The 22,302-nt window shown below is 39.5% G+C and overlaps 1 protein-coding gene across 2 annotated transcripts in view; it reads right to left on the bottom strand.

Annotated features, from left to right (window-relative positions):
* The window catches only part of LOC138191853 (transmembrane protein 132C), a 125,330-nt gene that overhangs the window by 90,057 nt on the left and 12,971 nt on the right, over positions 1-22,302 (bottom strand). Inside the window, exon 2 of one of the 2 annotated variants that reach the window (XM_069138905.1) lies at positions 11,390-12,278. In XM_069138905.1, coding sequence (XP_068995006.1) covers positions 11,390-12,278 — 889 coding nt within the window. The remainder of the gene's footprint in view (positions 1-11,389; positions 12,279-22,302) is intronic. The other variant, XM_069138906.1, reaches the window with a different exon arrangement.

The following is a 22,302-nucleotide window of genomic DNA, read 5'->3' as shown; positions in this document are numbered from 1 at the left end:
CACTGAATAACAGATAGAAGGAGTTATTGTAATTTAATTCAGTCATTCTGCAAAGGAATAATTACCGCTGCATGTATAATGTAGAGCTTGGGAAATGTATTGTGATCTATGAGGATCTGCTCTTGTCAATATATTCGTTGGTAGTGAGAACTTGGCCTCTATTAGCCTTCCAGCACGATATTTTATCGTGAGCTTTAATGTAGTGACTATTCATCAACATTTAATTAACATGCTAATCTTATCATTAACAATAGGACAGGGTGGTTGCAAATGTAATCAGTGGATGAAACAAAAAGATACATTGTCTTTAAGAGATTTCTGTTGGAGACCGAATGGACGACATTGGGACACCTGCTGAAATCAACGATAGAATTATTTATCAATACATACAGATTTCAGCATTGAGTCTATGAGGAAAATGTATGCGTGTATTTACTGTGAGCAGGCAATGGGACATATTTACCACATGCCTTTACATTTTCTTCTGTTCATTCTGTTTGATTATTGTGCTTCACATCAGGAGAAACATTACCACATCCCAACTGAACCAAACAGTTTCAGTCAACTTCTGATTTACAAGCTGCAAAGAAACCCCCCTTTTTTTTTTTTTTTTTTTCCAGTGTATGCATGTTTGGTTGTTGTTGTTTACAGTGCATGCAGGAACACATTAAGGATTCCCATTAAATTCAAATTGATGCATGTTCTCGTAACATCTCCCATGCACACTGGTCACTCATCTGAAAGACATTTATATACTTTTGGAATGAGCACCGCGAACACCCACTGGCCCCAGCTAAACCCTGCAACTACACCATCTGAAAGTTAGTGTCAGGACACAGCTTCACACAATTGATGTTCCCTGCTGGTGAATGCCCTGTTGCATTGTGCGTCAGTTGACCCAATCGCTTCCACTTCCTTACAAAATGTACCAAAAATCAGATAACCAACATGTTTTTAAAGATGAGAGGTACAGAGAAGCTACTTTCTTCTACCGTCGGCCGTGTTAGCAGTAGCCTTGACCACAGAGGACACTACAGTGTTGGTGATCAACAGATAGGAGCGTGCACACAGACAGAGGAGATGGGGCACAAGTTCCCCTGAGATCTTTACAAATATCTAAAAAATACTGCTGTTTTTACTTTACATTCATGTGTCCCTCCTGCTTAACATGTGTTATTGTGCGTTAAAGCAGTAGGACACAACATATTTGCACTGCTGACTGCAATGTGAATACCATTTTATGATATGATGTTCAACAACAGTAGTCTAAGACACTAATTTTCCCTCTGTGCTCAAAACCTCCCATCGCACACCTCGTAGTATACACTGTGTTATTGTCTAATTACTCTTCCTTAGTGTGCAATCCTGTATTTTCACCAAGGGATCAACCAGAAGGATCCCGAACAGATGATAAAACCCCCCATATAGTTTAATGGGAACGATGGGGGCTACACGTGGGAACTATGCACCATTCTGCTCTCTCTGTATACCCAGATTTTGGCAGCTGTGTTTGTTAACAGAACCTCACTCAGCCCTTGGCAAGGCCACACTCTCTACAAGCTAATAAAAATGTAACAAACATAATGGGACAAATTTAAAATCGGCAAGCTCAGCATAAGATACGGTGACACTTGACACCTTGTAGCACCCGTCGCGATGCGACCTGAAAGCGTGAGGAGACTCTTTACCGCATCAAAAAAAAAAATAGCTCTTTAAAATGCACAGGTGCTGTGTATTGGGGTTATTTATTTTCTCATTTGTTTTTATTTTTTTTGCAGGGATGCATATCACCACATCCAGGAGGGCTCCACAAACTCTGCTGTTGACACTATTAGCCACTTTAACAGGGAAAAAGGCTGTTTGTTTTGGAAATGCAGAAGTAATGTGTGGCAGGTTGGCAAATCAGACAGAAACCTCTCACAATAAATATAAACAAACTACAAAGAAATTATTCATACCGACTAGGAGAGATCTGACCAGATTTATTTAATGCATGTTTGAAGCTGCTCTCTCGGATACGTTTAATCTTAATCATCTATATCTTGTCCCCAGAGTGCTTCTTTCACCCACTTTCAAATGGTGGAGCTGTTTTAGGAAAATAGCTTATGGCTTCGATGCCTGCCAATAAATGACAAGGCATTTTCTTATTCTTTCATCACATGCTCTCCCCTGCAGAAGCACCCCAGTGGCTGCTGATTCACTGCCTGTTCATCACCAGAGATGATGGCTTTCAAATTAGATTGCACTATAATGAATCGGACATCAGTATGTGACCGCTGACTTGATCCGTGTATTATGGTCTCGTGTAAAGAGAGAGGGGTCTCCCACTGAGCATTTATGTCCTTGTCTATTTCTCAACCTCCGCCATTGTTCATTTATTTCTACAAAGTATTCGTTTTATTTTAGTTGTATTTCAGCCAGTGGTGGTCTGTAGCTACAAGCCTTGAGCTGAAACAAGGTGATTAAAGATGACCTCACTTGCTATTCTGTCTGTCTTTAATCCAGAGGGAATGTTTGGAGGATGTGGATTTAAGAGATTAAGTGAATCTGTTAATGTGCAAATTAATACAGAGAAATACGGGAGAAAATATTCCTGACACTGAATTTACACGTACATGCGAGCAACTACTGTCCCATGTGAGCTTGTTGAAAAAAGGTAGACTGTGACAGAAAATTAATCATCCATGTTCCAGCCGCTCTCATATGAAGAGCTGCTTGTCCTTGTTTTTTTTTTATGTTCTATCACTTCGAACATTCAGAGACTGTGATGGCAATTTTCTCTCTTCTCACATTTTCAGACTAAGACAATTAATTGGGAAAATAATCATCAGATTAATCGATAAAGGAAAAAAAGCATTAGTTGCAGCCTTATGTTAAACATTTTGTTGTTGTTTACATAAAAGAATCTTATTGAGCTGGTTTGGCTGGACTTCATCTACATGAATAAATGTTCCTAAACCTGAGTAGCTCTTTTGACATTTTCATTTTGTAGCTCCCAGATGAAAAGAAGTTGGAGACCCCTGGGGTATAATCACAGCAAGGTCTGAAGGCGTGAGCAATAGGCAGCAGGCTAATAAAGTTATGCCCTCTGAAAAAAAAAAAAAAATACACTGACTCGTACTGCATTTTAAATGTATAAGGTGCCTGAGAAGGTTTTTAACCCTCCTGGGAAGAACTGTTCCGTCTATCCCACCACAGCTGAGATTTTAGGCCAAAGCTTCTTGCACACATTAGTCCCTGTTGCCCATCAGCAGACATAATGAAGCATAATGGTAGATAATTTGTTCACTGATGCACTGCCTTTTAAAGAGGAGGCAAACTGATTCCATCACAGCCACTCATACAGTACTTTTAGTACTCATGTTGTGAGCATAGCATGGTGCAAACACCTGTCAGCATACATGTGCAAACACTTCTGTACAGGCACAAACACTCACCAACTCACAAAGATTTTCACAAATAGTGTTGTACACAAGCAGAGACACGTGTATACACATGGTTATTGCAAAAAGCTGGTATTTTGATTAAAGTCTATTGGAAAACAAATGTGTGAGGGCATGTTCTCAATGGAAGGCACACTATTAAACAAACTGGATTCAGAAGATCAGCGGTGTTTATCTCCACATGTCTGAGACATTCAAACAGTCAAGTGTACACACCTGCCTCACACGCACAAAATATACATAAGCGCGCAGTCGCCCAGCTTCCACATCATTTTACCACACAAACATACAAAGCCAAAACGTAGATGAAAGCACAAGCACAGCAATAACAGTTATTATCTACACACAGATAACAACGCCAAATTTTTTATCATTGCAGCCAATTTGATTCCAATCTTTGATCTCCCTTCCTTGGGTCTCAAAGAAAAATGCTGAAATGGCAAACAGTTTTTTGTCAGATCTAAACGTAAAGTCACTCTCGTTTCTAACCACGTTATATCAGTTTACACATAATTAATTTGTTGATTGTAAGAAAGTAAAACTGTAATGACGATGGAAGAAACCACAGATGATTTTACATATACTTCATTTACAGTGGATGTCATATGTCATCATATCCATCAATGGTTTCAAGGGATTGTATAAAATAGAAAGGTGAGATCCAAAATTTCAAAGACTGCAAAGTGATGTGCCTGGAGTATCAGGAAGCAATAACTTCCAGGAAGTAAGTATTCCAAGTTACTTCACTTCATCAACATCAGCAACTGTGTTACATTCGTTTTTGTGACCACTGGTACGTGCACATTTGCAATTTCACCATGGACATGAAACTTGAACAGAGAACAGAAAGACATTCCAGGGAGCCAAATGATTGTGTTGTTGAGGGTAAGAAACATGCATGTTCTCAATGCGCTGTGAGCACACGTGTTGTCATGTTGAAGAACCACTGTGCTATAATTCAGGTTGTAATATTTGTTGGGAATATTTTCCCTCAGATGCCTAAGAACGTCACAGGAGAACTCGTTGACAGAGAGGGGCAGATTCACAGTGTACAATTCCACAAATGTCAAAGAAAACTTGCGCAGTTGCGCTCCTGAGCGGACACACCTTCTTCTGTCTTGGACATGAGACAGTTTTGCAAATTTAACACAAAATTTGTTACGTGCTCCCTGCTCAAGTCCATGATGAAATTGCAAATGTTCACACAACAGTGGTCACAAAAATGCACATAACACAGGTGCAGATGTTGATTAACCTTAGTCATGAAAGTTATTTCTTCCCACTGCCCTAAACTTTTGATAAACATAGTAAAAGTAAGTCTTTACAGTTGTAAAAGGAATACATTTCTCATAAGCTATTACACGTTCATCCTTAAATCTTATTGTAGTCCGTAACAAAAAGCAGAACTATAGTGCAGTAAAATGTAGGCCTACGGGAGTAGTTCTTTATTTGTGGAATATTTGCTATAAATTTATTATCTAATTCCTGATTTGTGCAATAGTGGAACTGTTAAAAATATAGTTCAGCTAACATTTAAAGTGGGGTACCGACTCTTAAATTATTTCTGCCTCTTTCAGTTAAAGGTAAAACTCATTGCACCTGATACTGGTTTATTTTAAGATATTCATGAGATATGTATTGCAGTTTTTCTCTCAGTATGAAAGGGGAACTCCTCTGCTTTTACTCATCAAAGTCTTACAGGTGTTGCGGAGTACCACTGCATATGTGGAAAAAAAAAAAAGATGTATAAAGCCTCGAGGGAGCTGTGCTAAAAATCTGATAAACTGCCTCAAATGAGTGCCTCGAGTCACTTGAGACAGTGTCGGTTGAGACTGAAGAATAACAAGTTTGAAAATTTAAAAAAAAGTTGAGGTGTAGAATAAGAAAGAAATGAAGCTACATTTTCTGCTTGTGGTAAAACACCAAACTGTCTGTGGTCAAGTTGCAGTCATATTGTCTTTGATCTAAATGCAATGAAGACAAGCCCTACTTTTTCATATAGTCCCTAATAATCCTCTGTTCCTTCACTACAGCAAGAAGGGAACTTTTTGTCCGGTAAATAATCTACTGTGGTGGAAATGCTTTGCCGTGGCCTAACTGACCTGGTCCCTTCACGCCACTTGTAGTAGTCCAAATCAAACACGTCTTCGGAGTCCGATGCAAGATAGGTTTTTTGAAAATCAAGATTAGATAGATTAGTAATACAGTATGCTCGGAGAAGCTCTGCTCTCATGAAATATGTTACTTTAATTGACTATCAATTGTTCAAATAATGACTGAGTACAGCAAGGGAGGACAATGCACATGTAATGGCCCTGACCATACAGTGGTTCATCCTGTATGGCAGCACTGCATCAAGGCAGACAATAGACCAATTTCCTTTTGTGCTGTTTTTTTTTTTTTTTTTTTTTTTTTATACCACTAGAGACTGCAGGAGGAAAAATATCCTTTAAAATAATTTCCTTCATTGCATTTGATTTGCATATGAAACATATAATACTGAGGGATAATAATGAATTATCAATGGCACATAACAATCTAAACTGCTTTCACAGTGATACCAGAAAACATGTAATGGTAATGACTTTGGCTTATACATTACATGCATATTCAATTTAATGGTCCTGAAGTCCTAAGTGCCTTTTCAATGTCTTTTCCTTCATTTGACTCCCCTGCAACTGAGCAAGGTCTGTTTGTGTGCAGAAATGTCTTTAAGACGTTATAAAGAGTGACTCCAGTTCACGATAAGACAGTCTTACAGTAGAATATGACGTGAAACAGTTTCTCATCCAGTACAACAAAAGGAGGGAAATATCAAAGTAGGAATACAGCAAATAATTAAACTGTTTTCAAAGAGTTCATATATGGTCTAATTCAGCTTTGATCACAGTAATTAATTATTTGATTATGTCCTTTGACATGAACAACACATATCATCATGTTGTATAATATAATTTCCAGCATATGTAGTAAGTCTCCGCAAAATTAACATGACAGAGTAATAAAATGACTGCAGGATGAGTAAACTTGCTGAAAAAGTCATGAAATGTTTTGACTTAAATTTCTGGTTGATGGTGTAATGGCACAGCAATATTATATTCACCAGCATTTTTCACTAAATTAGAGTTTTAACAGTTTCTTAATGGATGATGACATTACTTCTGCTGTGAGCATAGAGCAGGACTGTCACTTTACAGCACAGTTTTCACCTAGAAAACTATTCAGCTGCAGTCAAACCTGCCTCCAAGTAATTATGTTTATCATACTATTAGTTTCAGCTGTCAGTTTTGCCACATACGATGTCGCATGGCCTTTGCTGTATTAAATAGCACCTCTGTTCTCTAAGGTTACTGTTTCATTTACTGAAAGAGTATAAATGTTTTCTCATTAATGTGGGCCGTCTGTGTTAGGTTTGAGCCGATGTGGCCCACCATACTGCAGGATATTCTACTACAGCCACCGATTACCATTATAATTTCAATCTTAATGGGAATTAATTTAAATACTACTTAAATTTTATGTGGAGTTAATGGACCTCTTTAAAATGGCCAGAACATCATTTCAAGTGAACTAGTTAGGGTTGGGTGATTTCTGCCGAATTCGCCAAACTGATGTCATGCCAAAGTCCAAGCCATTCCACTTGAGGATAGCATGTCAGTGTCACATAGTTTGTTTACACCGTGTTACTCTCCCACACGCAGCTCAGCTGCCGGCTGTTGCCAGTCAAACATAAACCAAGTCCCAACCAGCTCGATCTCTGTGTGTCTGCTTAACCGAGCCACTCTCCCCCAGCGATAACTTGCGACACAAAAACACCCCAAAAGTCTAAACTGCATAGTGAGTCACTTGAGTAAAATAATTTTGCATTCAGGGAAGGTCACGAAATATGTTTATTAGATTTGCTCAAAGGCAATTGTCTGTTTGCCTCGCATCATGTGGACAGGGGAGGTGATCACAAAGTTGGCTTCATGTCGTCACTGACATCAGCCATCAGTGATTGACGGTGAAATGTTTTCATCATTTCATTTCATCATTATGTTACTCTGACTTTGAATGCTCTTTCTCGTGGGAAAATGCAGTTAAACTTAAAATATTACATTATGCTTTATATTCTGATGCCGTTCCTTCCGCTTCTTGTTTCTATAAATTAGTCTAGATTTTAAATGGAAATCTTATGGTACGACACCCTGAACATCATATGACTGTCTTATCCATGATTGTGAACATGCTTGTATAAGTTCACAACCAAGGACAAATGGCTTAAAAAAAAAAAAGTCCTTCATGAGATAATCACAACTCACGGAAACAGGGTGGTGCACGTTTCCATAAATTCAGCAGTCAGAGTAAACTGAGAGACAACTTGTATCATCAAATATAAATACGATTATTTTATGAGCATTTGGTGAATATGTTTCTATTCCAAAGAAAACTGCACTACGAGGGGCATATTTTGAAACATGGGCGCTCTCTAAACTAGATCCTTCCATCTTGCTTATGCAGAAGAAGGTGATGAAGTACTTAAAAATGTTAAACATAACACTTCTTTTATATAGTAATTCAGGCAGTTTTCTCTCACGTCACATTTTCTCCAGCTTATGGTAGCTTTTCAAAGGGAGAAGAGATGGGAATTGGAAATGTACTCATCTGTCAGGATGACTCATGATATGCACTAAAAGTAGCAACTATTAATGCTTTACACCTAAAATAAAACATCTCTCTACAGCCGAGGGAAGTAAACTACAGTAAAAATAAGCAAAACCTTTCAGTTTCTGAGTGACAGAGTCTATTAACACAGAGGAGGTCAAATCAAATCAGAACCCATCAAATTAAAAGTAGCATGTCAACACAGAAATACCCCAGCAAGCCATACCCTGCTGGGCAGCCACATTGCAATAAATTGGCCGGATGATTGGCTATTAAAAATATGTGAAATTAGCTTTCATTGCATAACATCTATCACAGCGTGAGCCTTTCAGCATAATGGATCAGGCAAAGGTGAAAACTGAATTGGTGAAGAGGAAAGAATTACAGAGCGTCTCAATGACCATTTGAACTTTCTTTTAAATGTTCTTTTCATTTTTTCATCCATATGTATAATGAAAGTGCGAATTTTAATAGAGATTGGTGGTTGTTTACTCATGCTGAATAATGTATAGAACGAAGAAATTGAATTTGAAGGACGAAGCCTTGGATTTTGTTATTAAAAACCATCACATTTAAAACTAAAAGTCCGTTTGACAGATTTCACAGGATCATAAGCTCATCCTGCATCCACGGATACAGCCAACAATGACTGCCACAGGAGTGTGTAGTACACAGATGATAATGATGTTGGAAATATAGAGATCAAAGTCTTCTCGCTCTGGTGATTAAGCGTCCTAACAAATGCATGTGTGAGGACAGCCTTATCACCTAGGACCACACAGAGGCCTTTCCATATCTGTCGCTCTCAGATGGCCAAAACCTGCGCCTGCCGAGCACTACACTGCCAAATAAAAACACCACAGGCATTGGCTTTGTGGCTAGCTGGGCCTGTTAATTTTACTGATGAAATGAATCATTCAGAGTTTCTCAGTTTGGAAAAAGAAAATGCCTTATCACCTCAGGACAACTTCAGGACAACTAGTTGGTAATTAAATGAAGCATAGGAAGGATGAGTCTGGAGCATTTGTTTGGTTTGTTAAAGCTTCACAGCTGTTGTTAACTTGCTTACCATGGCTCCGATTTTGAGCACATTCTGTGCATCTCTTGTGTCCGCTGGGAAAATCATCTTCATTACTAAACAACTGGAAAATGAAAATGAGTGGTACAGCTTGATATAAATAAATGGTTCATTTTAAAATTGCTTCTGTGCTTTTCACCTTGTCTACACAGAAAAACAAACACTTCCAATCAGCACACAGCTTGTTTTCCTTTATCCACAGGTTGATAAATTGGCTTGACCCCTCGTCTGAAGGTTTATAAATGTTCTAAACCAGTGTGATTGAGATCGGCTTTAGTCATTACACTAATGGACATGAATTTTAATTAAATGACATCCTCATTTGCAATGCATGTTAATTACCTAAATCATTTTGTCTCATCTGCTCACTGTAATTAGTCTGTATCAACAGCTTCACTGAATCAAGCTATTTCCGAGAGATAACCTTGCTCTTCCTGTATTTCACCATGGAAGAAATGCTTGGTTACCTGTCTGAAGATATGATAATTAAGGTAGCAAGATAAAAGCAACAAAATAACTTTATAATCTATACATGTTGAGCTCACATTTTATAAGGTATATAATCTACTAAAAACATACCTAGTACAGACTGTGATATACGGAGTCCTGCAAACGTGTGTTAACAGTAAAGTGGAAGTTATGCTTCTGCTACTTTAGGTGTTTGAACTTAAGAGTTTATTTTTTATTTGATCTATATGCTATTTGCATATAAATATCTCAAAATAAAAGCTAAAGCCAGTCATTACTTTCTGTTTCGATTTCAATTTCAAATGTTCACAGTGGAAAGAAACACCTATTTCAATATACTATTAACATGTGTTTGATGTCACTGCTCCAGTATTTTGATACGTGTAACATGTGACTCCTCGATAAAGCATCATTACTGTAATGTGACTGACATTACTGTCGGCATCAAGAAGACACACAGGCTAACAATTTAGCAAGCAAGCAGGTTGGGTAACGTAATGCAGGATATGCCAAAGCCTAATGACAGAGGGGAACAATAAGGCCGTTGGGAGCATCAACATTTTCCTCAGACGTGTTATTGAGTTAAAAAGAAAAACTAAAAACTAGAATTAAAATATATAAACCTGCAATGCAATGAACATTTCTGAAAATGTCAGCAAACACGTTTCATGAAACCTCAGTTTTCCAAGGTCCAAGGTGGAGGGGGCATTCATATCGACTCTTTATGTGAACATGGGAAGCATGACCCTATTTGAAATGAGCATCTTTCGCAATACAGCAAAATCCACCAACCAGCCCCTCTAAAATTCAAAGTCCCATGTTATATTTTGCCTGATTAATCCATACAAAAAACCAAAGCATAAAAGCAACCATTTGACTTGTATTTGGCCCGGACCAGTAGCGACCTGGAGTCTCTCTCGGTTTATTTGGTAACTGGTTCCATCCAGGAAAGTCTAGCACATCACCCTAAATGGCAAAGCGGTGTTTTTACATTACATTTCCGAGAAGGTCACTTGCCAGAAAAATAGTTAATGAATTAATTTTCCATTAGCATTTACAGTGTGCAGGAGTTACTTGACTTCTTTTTCAGACCCATCTTAATACCGGTGACAATAAAGAGCCCTTTTCCAATATGTCAACACAGACATTGGTTGTGTGCTGTATGGCAGTGCAGTTAACAAACCAGCTCTACTCCAACTCTTTCTGAGTACGCATTGTGAATTCCAATACAGCCAATCACGCAGCAAAGTTATTGTCATTAGCCTTTGTTTTATGTTTATGTTGTCAGGTGACCTCACAATCAATAATGATTTGATCAACTCCATGTAGCAGAAGAGCAATTATTGTTCGCTGTGGTTTACAGGTGGCATTTATGAGCTGCGATCAAATGATTATTTTAAACTCATTCAGTTGTTTGGCTTCATAGAGTGAAAAAAAAAAAACATGTAAATGAGAACAGATAAATTGTAATGAAACACAACATTAGTGATTGTGCACAGCAGGAGGGGAAAGAACGAAGTGTAACCAGCCAAACCCAGACAGGGCAGGAGAAGAAAGAGGAGATTTACGCATGTTCCTGCTGTTTCAGTGTTTCAATGTGGACATATATTGTTTTTTAAACTTTTGTAAGGATACTGCCTACATCTTTAAGAAACACTATAATGACAGTAGACTGTAGAATTCCATCATCTAAGATGGACAGAAAAGGTCTGCAGCCAGACATTCAATCAAGGAACAGAACAAAATACATTCTTACCTGAGAGTGAACATCTCCACGGGAGAGTAGGCTGACATGGTGATAAAAGCAGAGATGGTTTCCCTCTGTCTCATGGGTGTGGCTGGCACCATGACCATGAAGTTATTATCCAGCCTGTAATCAGCAAGAGGGGGCTCAGTGGGGTTCTGGTAGAGCCTCACACCACCGATCCTCCTCAGTGGTGTGGAAGTATAGGAACCAAACAGCCCTTCCTGGCTGGAGCGGATGAAGTTGTCCTTTCTGGACTCCTCTGAGTGGCACTCTCCTGCTTCTGTGGACTGCAGAATGTAGTAGAGCTCCACTGGTGTGCCCTCAGACACTTCCAGGTTCCTCTGGCGTCCCGGCACAATGCTTGGCGGGCTGAACCAGCTGGCCAGTGGCTCCAGCTCAGCCACACACAGCCCCAGCTCCCCCCTCAGCTGGCAAGTGCCGCGAACCTCCTGGGTTTCATGGAAAGCAAACATGTGCACGCAGGGCAGCTTGTCGATGGCACTATAGTCATCCCAGTCCCTGCCTGCAACATAAAACAACACCTGGACTTTGGGCTTGGCCAAGTGAATCTGGGTATTCATGATAAAGGTCTGCACCTTCCAGTTGAAGGTAAACACAGAGGAGGCAGGAAAGGTCCCCGGGCTCTGGAGGAGCTCTAAAGGAACAGGCTGCTCCACAGAGAGAGGCCCATAGCTTGCATTCACTGAGGGCAAACTTCTGGCCTGGTAGATGAAGAAGGGCTCAGTCCGTGACATGAGGCTAGAGTTCCTCATGAAGTCCTGGTTGGCTTCCTTCAGGAAAAACGCCAAGTCAGCATTGAGCAGCTGATAGTTGACAGGCAGGTATGTGGGGATGGAGGAGTATCTCTGCAATCCCTCCAAGACTCGACAGTCGGCTACTGAAAAACACAAGAGAAAAGCTGAGTCAGGCTCGGCACACCATAGAATCACTTTTAGAACTGTCTCTGCCAAAAAACACTTAATGGATAAAGATAGTCTTTAAGAAAAACTAGAAGCTAATAGTTGGAGACAACAATTTGAAGCAGTAAAAAATACAGGACTCAATCAGTATTCTATCAATGTAGAACTGTGGCAGGTTTACTAATCACTACACTCCTACATGTAAATCAATACAAGCTGCAAAATCTTCTAAATCAAATGAACTTTCAGTAATTAGTCCAAAGAAATTTTAGGAATCAAGATTTTAAGGTAAATGAACAATGGTGACGTTATGCTGTCATATATTTCAGACACATTTAAAAAATAAATTCTTCATTTGATGTAGCTTGTCTCAGCCACGTAGCACCCGAGTGTGTGCAAAGACAAAGTGAATGGCTGCTCGCAGTGACCTCGTTAAATTTTCAGTGAATTCAGCGACCTTCATCGAGATTAGCAGTGTTTTCATTATTTTTTAGAAAGAAACCACCATGACTTAATTTAATATGTATTGAAGACACACAGCAAGTTACCATAAATATTTTCTTTTTCAGTCTACAAAACAGAGGGCTCTCTGGAGAGTTTTCACTCTGAAAAAAATGCATGCTGGGACATCTGCTTATTCACCGAGTTGAAAGAACTCTCAGCAGTACATTTGTACATGGCAAGTTTTGAAGTGGTCTAAAAATAAAAACAATATTTCAAGGAGAGCCAAATTGAAATCAACAGATCTTATACATTTACTTAATGAGAAAAGTTTAGCTAATTTCACTAAATTCCTGTAAAGCCTCTTTTTCACGGCCGGTACCAGCTCTACTATACTCGCTTTTGGTACTCTTGTGGATCTTGTTTTCCACTGCAAATAGTACCCTCTTAATGCAGCACTGGTACTATAGCGATGCCGCATAAAACTGCTGTGACATCATCTTTTACGTGACAAACGGACTTGCTGGATTCTTTCTATGGCAACCAAATACAAAAGGTATCCTCCTACACTGACCACGGCATAGGCTTGTGAGTTGACATCAATCGAGCAGTCTGATGAATGTAAAAAAAACTCTGGATGCTACATTTGTTTGGCTAATTAAAAACGGTTGTTTTTTGCAGGATGTCCTGTGTTGCACTCACAGTGACGCAGTGATTGGGACAATTCACTCCAACCAGTCTGCAGTGTTTTACTGTCAGTTTTTAGTATGGGCTCAGCCCACTTGGAACCTTAATGGAGGTGATACCGAAAAGAGTACCAGGTTCTTTCTACTTTACACGACGTTTGCCTCATGGAAAACTAAAGAGTCGAGTCAAGCCAATACCTAGAGTGAAAAAGGAGCTTTAGAGCGTAGTATTCTATTCATAATAGGATGTTACATATGGTTCCACGCCATTTATAATCCCTGCTTCACTCCATTGTATGTATTGTTGGCAATCAAATTGAGTGAATTACTGCAGGTTGCAGAGTTACATATGTGGTTGTGTGTTGCAACTGTACATTAAAAAGCATAAAAAAGAGGAGACTGACACATCCGGAAAGATTACTGAGGCTGAGATTTTCCATTGTCTAGCTTTGCAATTTATAAGTAGGGCTGAAACAATGAAGCGACTAACTAATTCATAAAAAAAAAATAAAAAAATAAAAATAAAAAAAAAATAACACATTTTATAAACATTTATTCCCACTTCTAATCATTGTTTATTATTTATATTTCTGGACTTTGCAGCAACAATTCAACTACATTATTACCAGGACCCAAGGTGTTTACTTAGGAAAATGCAGCATCAAATTCTCAATTTATCAGTAGCACATACTCTGGAAGTTCTAATGCAAGGAGGAGATGTTCTCATTATGGCTATTCATCAAACAGACTCCAGGCATAATCATAATTAAAACCACTGTGTAGTTTTACTCTCCGAGGCCCAAGAACAAGTACACAGGACAGACTGACCGTTCCTTTGTTACAACCTACTGTATGGCAGTACTGGTTGAGGAACTGTGCAGCACGCATAAGCAGGATTTTAATCACAATAAGAGTGGGCTGTGACCTTCTTCTCAAGAGCAATCTGTTCAATGATTACACTCCCTCAGCACACTCCCATCTTGCTAGCTGCTGGAGGATTTCTTTCCTCTGATCACCCTTGTAAATCAATGTTCTAACAAGTCACAAATCGGGCGAGGATTTGTGATTCATGGTACTCCTCTTGACCTCAGTGCTGCAGCTGTCCCATTGAGAGATGTGGGGTCGCAGGCAAAGAGTCAAAACCTCAAACCATATGCAGAACTGGACCCAACTGAAACAATCACTTAGCTGCTTTTGAGTGCCAATCTGAGCTTTGTCTTTACGACAGGCAACACAGACTTCTGTGCAACAGAACATCACAGAAAAGTTATATTTTTCCTGAAAAAGCAGGACCTTTGTCTCTATGGTTGACATGAGGCATTGTTATACACGTGACATTACACTTGCTCGCAATGGAAAGCTTTAGAGCCCAAAAACACAAAAGTCAGGAACAAATTCATCCTCTGGTTTCCTGGGTAAAAACATTACTGTAATGGCTGAACCCTCATGACTCAAGTAAAGTAAAAGCAGAGAGCTCTCTCCACTGAGCACCTCGCTCTGTGTTCAAATGTGATTTATTGTCTTCACGGTTGACAGAAAGGATTAAAATGAGCTCACACTTCTGCTTCTACACAAGCAAGGAAATGCAAGATTGCAAAGTTCACTGCTCACTCCTCATTAATAAATCATGAAACATTGCATGTTAGGTGACGGATTTCCAACTACCGACTTCCACATTTTATACTGTGCAGCAACAATACGCGAAATAGGGTTAGGGTGACACATTGAAATGTTTTTATTAAATATTAATTATCCATGTAATCCAAGCCATAGAACATTTCTAAAAGTTTGGACAATTTGTAAAATTTTTGCAAGGCTGCTCTTATCGTATTTTACTACAGCAATCTAGAAAAAACAAGAACAAGACAAAATGAAAGAGTCACCAATTACTTACAATTACAACACAAGTGCACAAGGAGGGGAAGCTAAATTATACAAAGCAAGAACTTGTTCGAGAAAAAACGCTTTTTGACAAACTACTGAGCATAAACTACAAACCAAGTATTTGAATTATATTTAAAGAAAAGCAATGAGGCACAGCTTGTGTACAAACAACCTCTGAGAGCGCAGTCATCTCTTAATAAAATGAGTAGCTAGTCTAGTGGAAAGGAGCAAATGGGACAGAAAATGGAAAATCCAATACAAATTAGGACCTTGGTATGTCTGCACCAAACTCCTACTGTGTCAAGAGCATACAGAGCAGTACGTGTAATAATTACTGAACTGGGCTCAGAATCAGTGATGAGCTAGGTTTAAATCTCTTTGACTCGCCTGTAATTTAACATTTCCTTTAACCAATGTTTTATTTAAAAGAAAAACAGCCAAATCTAATTGTGTCCTTGCAGTGAATTTCAGTGTCTGTCTACCAACAAATATTTGAGTCAGTTCGCCTAGAAGAGGCATAAGCATGTAAACTTTTTGAAGGAACAGAGCCTGGAAACTGACAGAATTTATAAAGTGAACTGAAAATAATCCTATCTCAAGCCAAGTAAAGCCTTGAAATCTCCAAACCTAAATCCAAAATAATAGGAATCAGTAAGCCTGTGTTATGGATTGGAATTAATAAATCATACAAAGCCATTTCAAGATGAATCACTCGCTCCTTTGTTCTGGGACAAGAAATTGAAAAATACAGCACCAACCCACTTTTCAAACTCCAGCAGTTCTTTATTTTTTTGTGCAGCCTGGGTGTAACTCCGATATCTGGACCCCCGGGAAAATACTGCTCAAGGCACTCCTTTTAAATAAAATACTGCTTTTCTGCAATCTGTGTGGGCCATCTCCGTGCTTCGGCCCCAACAACTGTCACCAACTTTCCACCCAATTTCATTGCTTTGTGACAGAGGCCGGACATGATGCAACAACGTATTTGGGGGACACCGTCATTACTTCCCAGGTAAAGTCTAATGGGGTACATAAGTGTCCCATGTTACAGGGACCTATACAAAGAAAGAGGAATAGCTTACATGAAGCCTAATATTCTGATTGAAAATAGTTTAAATGCTCAAAACAGAATAATATTGCTCCACATTAACACCTCATTCAGATTTAACAGGACCGGCTACTGATTGAAATTCTAGTCAGTTGCAGAGGGGTAATTTAGTCGTTTTCATGAACCGATCAAAAAAAAACAAAATGTACCATGTAAACTATGCATCTGATTACTTTCTGGCTGCAATCTCTGTGCATGCCCACTGTCTTCATGTAAATTCAAGTGGACGTATGTTTCTCCACTTAGAAAAAATGCTGAACTGGGCCAAAGCAATTTGTTTCTGATACAAACTCTTAAAAGAACTGAGCATGCAAGCTGTTGCTTAATTAAAGGCAACACAATAATAATAAATACTGTGCTGAACAGATGATGGATAACTTTTCTTCGTTTTTCTTCTGCAAAGACCTGCCCCTCTATGGCTCTGACTGTCTAGTTCTCGTTACCTTCGTTGTCAGTTTTGCTTCTTTTCAGGCAAGCTTTGTTAAAAAAAAAAAAATTGCCGCGTTGTGTAATTGTAACCGTTGACACTGCTCACTGCTGACTACCAGCACTTCTAGTTTTAAAAATAAAGCATTCAAAAGTAAAAAGTAAAACCAGCGAGTATTTATCTAACATACAAAATAAAGTCAAATGAGGGATAGCTGTTCTAAAAACTGCAGTAATTGTTGTACGAATCCAAAATGTTAAAAGGTTAATTTCCTTTTGGGCTACGGAAAGAATAATAATGATAATTCAACTGAAAAAAAGTCAATTTCAGCATACACTTTGTGATCCACATCATGTATAATTAAATTCCCCCATTCTGTGGCATTAATTTGTAAAAGGATAGCATTATGCTGAGCCAGACAAATTGAAATGTTTAAATCACTTTCTTCATTTCCAATTTTTTATAAAAATGGATTCCTCACCCACGCCCTCTTTATGGAAACACAATTGAGGCTGCATTTTGCTCATGGTAAAGGACCTCTTGTGGATGAGACCTTGTTGATTGCAGCAGTCGTCAAAAACAAAGGGTGGTTGAGTAATTTTGATGCAAGTGAGTGAGCATTATAAAAGTATGTCTCAGTAGATGTCACATTTTTTAACCTCAGTTCTAGGGATGTATTGACAGACTCTCATCATAATTACTTTGTTGATCCTCTGATTTTTCATCTTGTGCTAATGTTAATTAAATTTTTGTTTTTCAATGAGACATCTCAGCAGCCTTTGAATAGCTTGCTCATAATTTGGTATGAATATGAATGATGTACAGAGGCTGAATCCTAATAACTTTGGTAATCCTCCGACTTCTTCTGAAACCATCTTTTTCCACATCCAGACAATTATGACTACATCCATTGCATTGCGTACAGCTCACGTCTTGGTCCCCAGAGGATGTAACATTGAAATGACTTTCGTGACCCTTTGGCTTTACCTCCAGCACCAATGTCAGGTTGAGATTTTTGGGTTTGGGCAAAATGTAAACTCTTGCACGGTTGTCACGACATTGAATTCCAATGTCTCCATCAGGATGAAATATAAAACATTGTTAATCCCAGAATTTTTCATCCAGTACAAAGATTAGGTAAAAATTCAAATTTGTCAAACTCTTTAAATTATAATGAATAATTTCAAAACGAATTTGTTTCCTGTACTTTGCACTTGGTGTTAGTTAGTAAACTTCAGCATGTGAATGCCCTTAATGAAGATGCAGAACGTTAGTGCAGCCAGTGAATTTCTGAGGCCATGTTGGTGCCTGAGGTAACTATAGACAGTTTAGGCATCTTCAGGTAAGGGTTTCACACTTCAATTGCAGATCTTGAATAGTCACCTAAAACTACATGTACTTGAATGATGCAATCAGACTGGGACTTAACAAGCACAGACGTTAGTTCTGACCGTCGCACAGCTCAGCAGAAGACAAGCTTAAAGTCGCTCAGAGGAAATAGATTTGGGATATCTGTCAGCAGCACTGCTCTATTTTCTGTGTAATCTAGTTTCTAAGGCAGTGTACAAGCATGCAGCATGTAATACCCTTACAAAATAATTTAGTTCCAATTACTCTGGTTGTCCCTTAAAAACATCTGATGCACACAGTCAATTTAAGCTTTCCAGTTTGTGAGGTGACCATTCAGAAGGTTTTTTTTGTCTGTGTGCGCGTGTGTCAGACACGGCTGTGCAGAGGTGTGCAGGAGAAAAAGGCAGGTCCCCGATGAGCGCCAACTAACCAAGCAGCACCCGTCCTGTACCCAGCCTCATACAGGCTCACTCATCCTACCACTGGGGCGCCACGCCAGGGTATGTAGAGCTGGAATAGGACTGGCGGAGCGAAGAGCAACCTTCACACTCAGAGGCTGAGTAAATGAAAAGCCACAATAGAGGACACCAGGGACAGAGAGGCCAAGTTCCTGCTGCCCACTCCCAGCTGTAATAATATGGGTAGACACAGTAGTGAGTGGCTGCCTTGGTGGCTGGCTGCTCGGTTGCCTGTCTTTCTGCTTCATCACACACGTCAAGACAGACAAGAAATAAAGGAGCAAGGACAAAAAGCTCGAAAAGCAGATGGTGAGCAACAATGAGCAAAGTCCTCGAGAAAAGATTGCTGTTAGTATGATACCTGGATTTGCTTAGAAATCCAGTTTTAAATTAGCACATACCAACAAGTTCTCTGATATTGGTCGTCTACATGTGACTTTCTAGGAACAAAAAACAGCAAATGACATTGCAAAGATGACAGACAAACCCTTTTTTTTTTCAAGGTTTATGATTACATTCTCTTTGACCCTCATCGTGACCCTGAATCAGTCTTGGACTTTGCCATGAATGCCAAACAGAACAGTCTTAGAAACTGTATGAGCAATGAGAGAAAGCTCTCTAGTCCTATTGCATTACCTATAACATATTTCTCACCATGATCAATTAATAAGGGCTATTGAATTTGTGACCATGCGTCAAGAATAATAAATACAATATTTCCTTCAAGGATCATTTGCAGATGATTTATGCTTTTGAGAAAGAAATTCAAGAAAGAGGCAGTGGAAGAAGAATCAATACATGACACAGTATGGTATTACTTCATGTCAGCCTCCATAGAAAAGAAATCATTCAGGCACATAGAGGTCTGTGGAGTCTGCCTAGCTAGTAAGTGAGAGTCATGGAGGAGGGAGGCTCGGCCACGATGCAAAGTTTGGAAATCTTCAAAGGGAGCGTGCTTTGCAGGTGACTCTTCTTTATCTCTGAGATGAGCTGAATTCAATGCACAATAATTGGTCTTGATTAAGAGTCAGTTTAAATTGCTGCGCTTGTGTGTGTGTGTGTGTGTGTGTGTGTGCGTGTGTGTGTGTGCGTGCGCTGGCAGCTTACTGAGGGACTCATTGGGGATGTTTGTTGCCCCGCTCCTAATGGATGGCCACATTTAAGATGCTAAGAGCTAATAAAGAGTAATGGGCCTGTGGCTTCACTGGGGAGGAGGAAGAGCTATTTTGAGTTCATGAGAGAAAGCATCATCTCGGGGATTAGAGTATCGACCGACGAAGAGTAAACACTGCAATGCTGTGCTGCTGGCCTATTTGGTAAAGTTGTGGATGGAAAATAGGAACCCAAGTTGCTTGGAAGGTCAGTGGGGATGTCATTAAGGGATGCTGAGAAGGGCCTTTAGGTGTTGCAAGGAGGTCTGATATGTCTGTAACAGTGTTATCACAGCGGGCGACTGCAGATTGAGTGGCAAGAACTCTGGGTATCATGGGCATCCTGAGGGCAGAGGACAACGCCTCCCTTGTGCTATCCATTGCACATGGCTGGAAGGAAAAGGGGCTGAGAGCTTTTGGCTTTAGTTGGGAGGATGAGACAAGCACATATCTGTGTGCCAATCAGTATTCCCATGGCCCCTCCGGACTTCTCTCAAACATAAACTGGCCTCCCTAATGAATCTGTTTCCCTCACACTGGCCTTTATTGCAAAACGATATCGTAAATCAGGCTAAATACAGATGCTTTCTTTGGGCTGAGTCAGTCGGCCTCCTCTTGAGTGCAAAGGGACATTTAATGGTGTGTTAGCTCTGAAAGCACAGAGGAAGAAGTGGACACAAATCCAACAAAGACTTTTTGGCCACCTACAAAATACAGGATATGTAATTATGAAATTATAGCCTCCAACAATTACATGGCAAAGTAAGTAAAAGTGTAGTTCTCTTCTCAGTGTGATCACCAACAAATCAAATTAACATTGGGTAAAATCAGGGGACCAAAGAAAGCCAAACTAAGACACAACCAAGAGACTTTAATAATGGATGGTGACGCCTGTCTGTGATATTGCAGCATTAAAATGAATTACTGCGTCTCTCTGATGAGTTTGAGGAATGAGAAGCAGCCTCTGCTAATGAAAGTGAGTGTGAATCGAGTCAAAACATGTCCTCTCCTCCAAGGGTCAAGACACATTAATAAAAAACGTTTTCAAGCCCAGAAACTTTAACTTTTGAGTTCAACTACGGCCCACTCTAAAAACCCTGAAGTGAACAGTTGGAACTTAAAACTTCTTCAAGCCGAAGTTGTGAGGCTTTAGAGCGTTTGCTTAGGAACCAGGGGATGACAGCAGTAAAACCCGTAAGTTAATTAAATCAGTTTGTATAGTCAGTAGAGAGGCAAAATTTTCTTTCAAATCCCTTTATTTAGAGCAAGGTGTGAAAAACAGTTAGTAAATGAAAGAGTAGCATACTGTCTCCACATGCTTAAGTGCCTTCTCACCAACTCTGTTATCTCCCCAAACCTACTGGTAAACCTCTCCCCAAGGTCACCACTTACAGGATGATACATTCTACCTCTCCTGACAAGGCTGACTTTCTATAAATGCAACCACACTGCTATGGCTACGCTGTGTTTATGAATACAGCGTACACTTTTCTTTTCTTTTACTGCAAAAGATAATGCTGTTAATTGACCTTCACTGGATAATACCTGGCAGTACTTAACATTCATGCTCAGTATGGAGCATTAGGAGAAACTGCCGAGCAAAATTTGGAGGTGGTATGAACATATTCAAAGAAAGACTGCGAGGAGAACAGATTCAGATCCACGCTATGGCGCTGAAAACTAAAACAACAATTTCTCTGCTTAATTTGAAAATGCTCCAAACTGGAGCAGGAAATTCATAGCAACCCTAAACTGTATGATATCACTTTGGCAATGCATAAAGATACACAGCAGGCTCGAACTGGTGTGGTGGAAAATAAGTGAAACTGCTAAAGAGTTTCTGGTAAGTTATAAAATAAGCCTGTCGGAGCTTTCGGGCAAACAAACACACCAACACATTTGTTGTGTGCTTTTACAGCCACAGCCGAACTGTCTGTGAACTGTCACGCTATGGGGAAAACAGCTGCTGGGTGTTCGTGGCTAATAAACATGGCCTGCAAAATCATTTGAGTGCTTAACATCGAAACGAATACAGAAACACAAAAATTGTCTTTGGTTTGTATACTTGACTTCACATCAAGCCACAGATTGCGTTCAACCATCTGTCTTGTTGGTACATTTCAGTGTGTGTGTGTGTGTGTGTGTGTGTGTGTGTGTGTGTGTGTACCTCCGTCATGTGAGATATGGCAGTTGGTAGCTAAACAATATAAACTGTGTCGAACTGTTACATACCGAGTTGAGAAAAACATGCGTGTTGCACCTTTGTGTTTGCCCTCATTATCTCAGCACTGTATATGACAGAAGCAACAGTGGATGCTACACGCTGCACAGATGCCATATGACTCTCTTCGCTGTCTTTCCATCTCTGAAAACAGGTCAAGGTCCCTCCCTATGTCAGTGCTGCACATTCTGCACTTAAGTGTACTGAAGGGACAAAAGAGAAAAACACATAGGTAACAACACAAACTTAATGTGACAATGATTTATGGAGCTACGT

This window comes from Embiotoca jacksoni, unplaced genomic scaffold (genome assembly GCF_022577435.1).
Source record: "Embiotoca jacksoni isolate LCO1_2020_lvr unplaced genomic scaffold, fEmbJac1.0.p SCAF_8, whole genome shotgun sequence".
Lineage (NCBI taxonomy): Eukaryota > Metazoa > Chordata > Actinopteri > Embiotocidae > Embiotoca > Embiotoca jacksoni.
The sequence above is the reverse complement of the archived record's forward strand: the minus strand, read 5'-3'. Positions and strand labels throughout refer to the sequence as shown.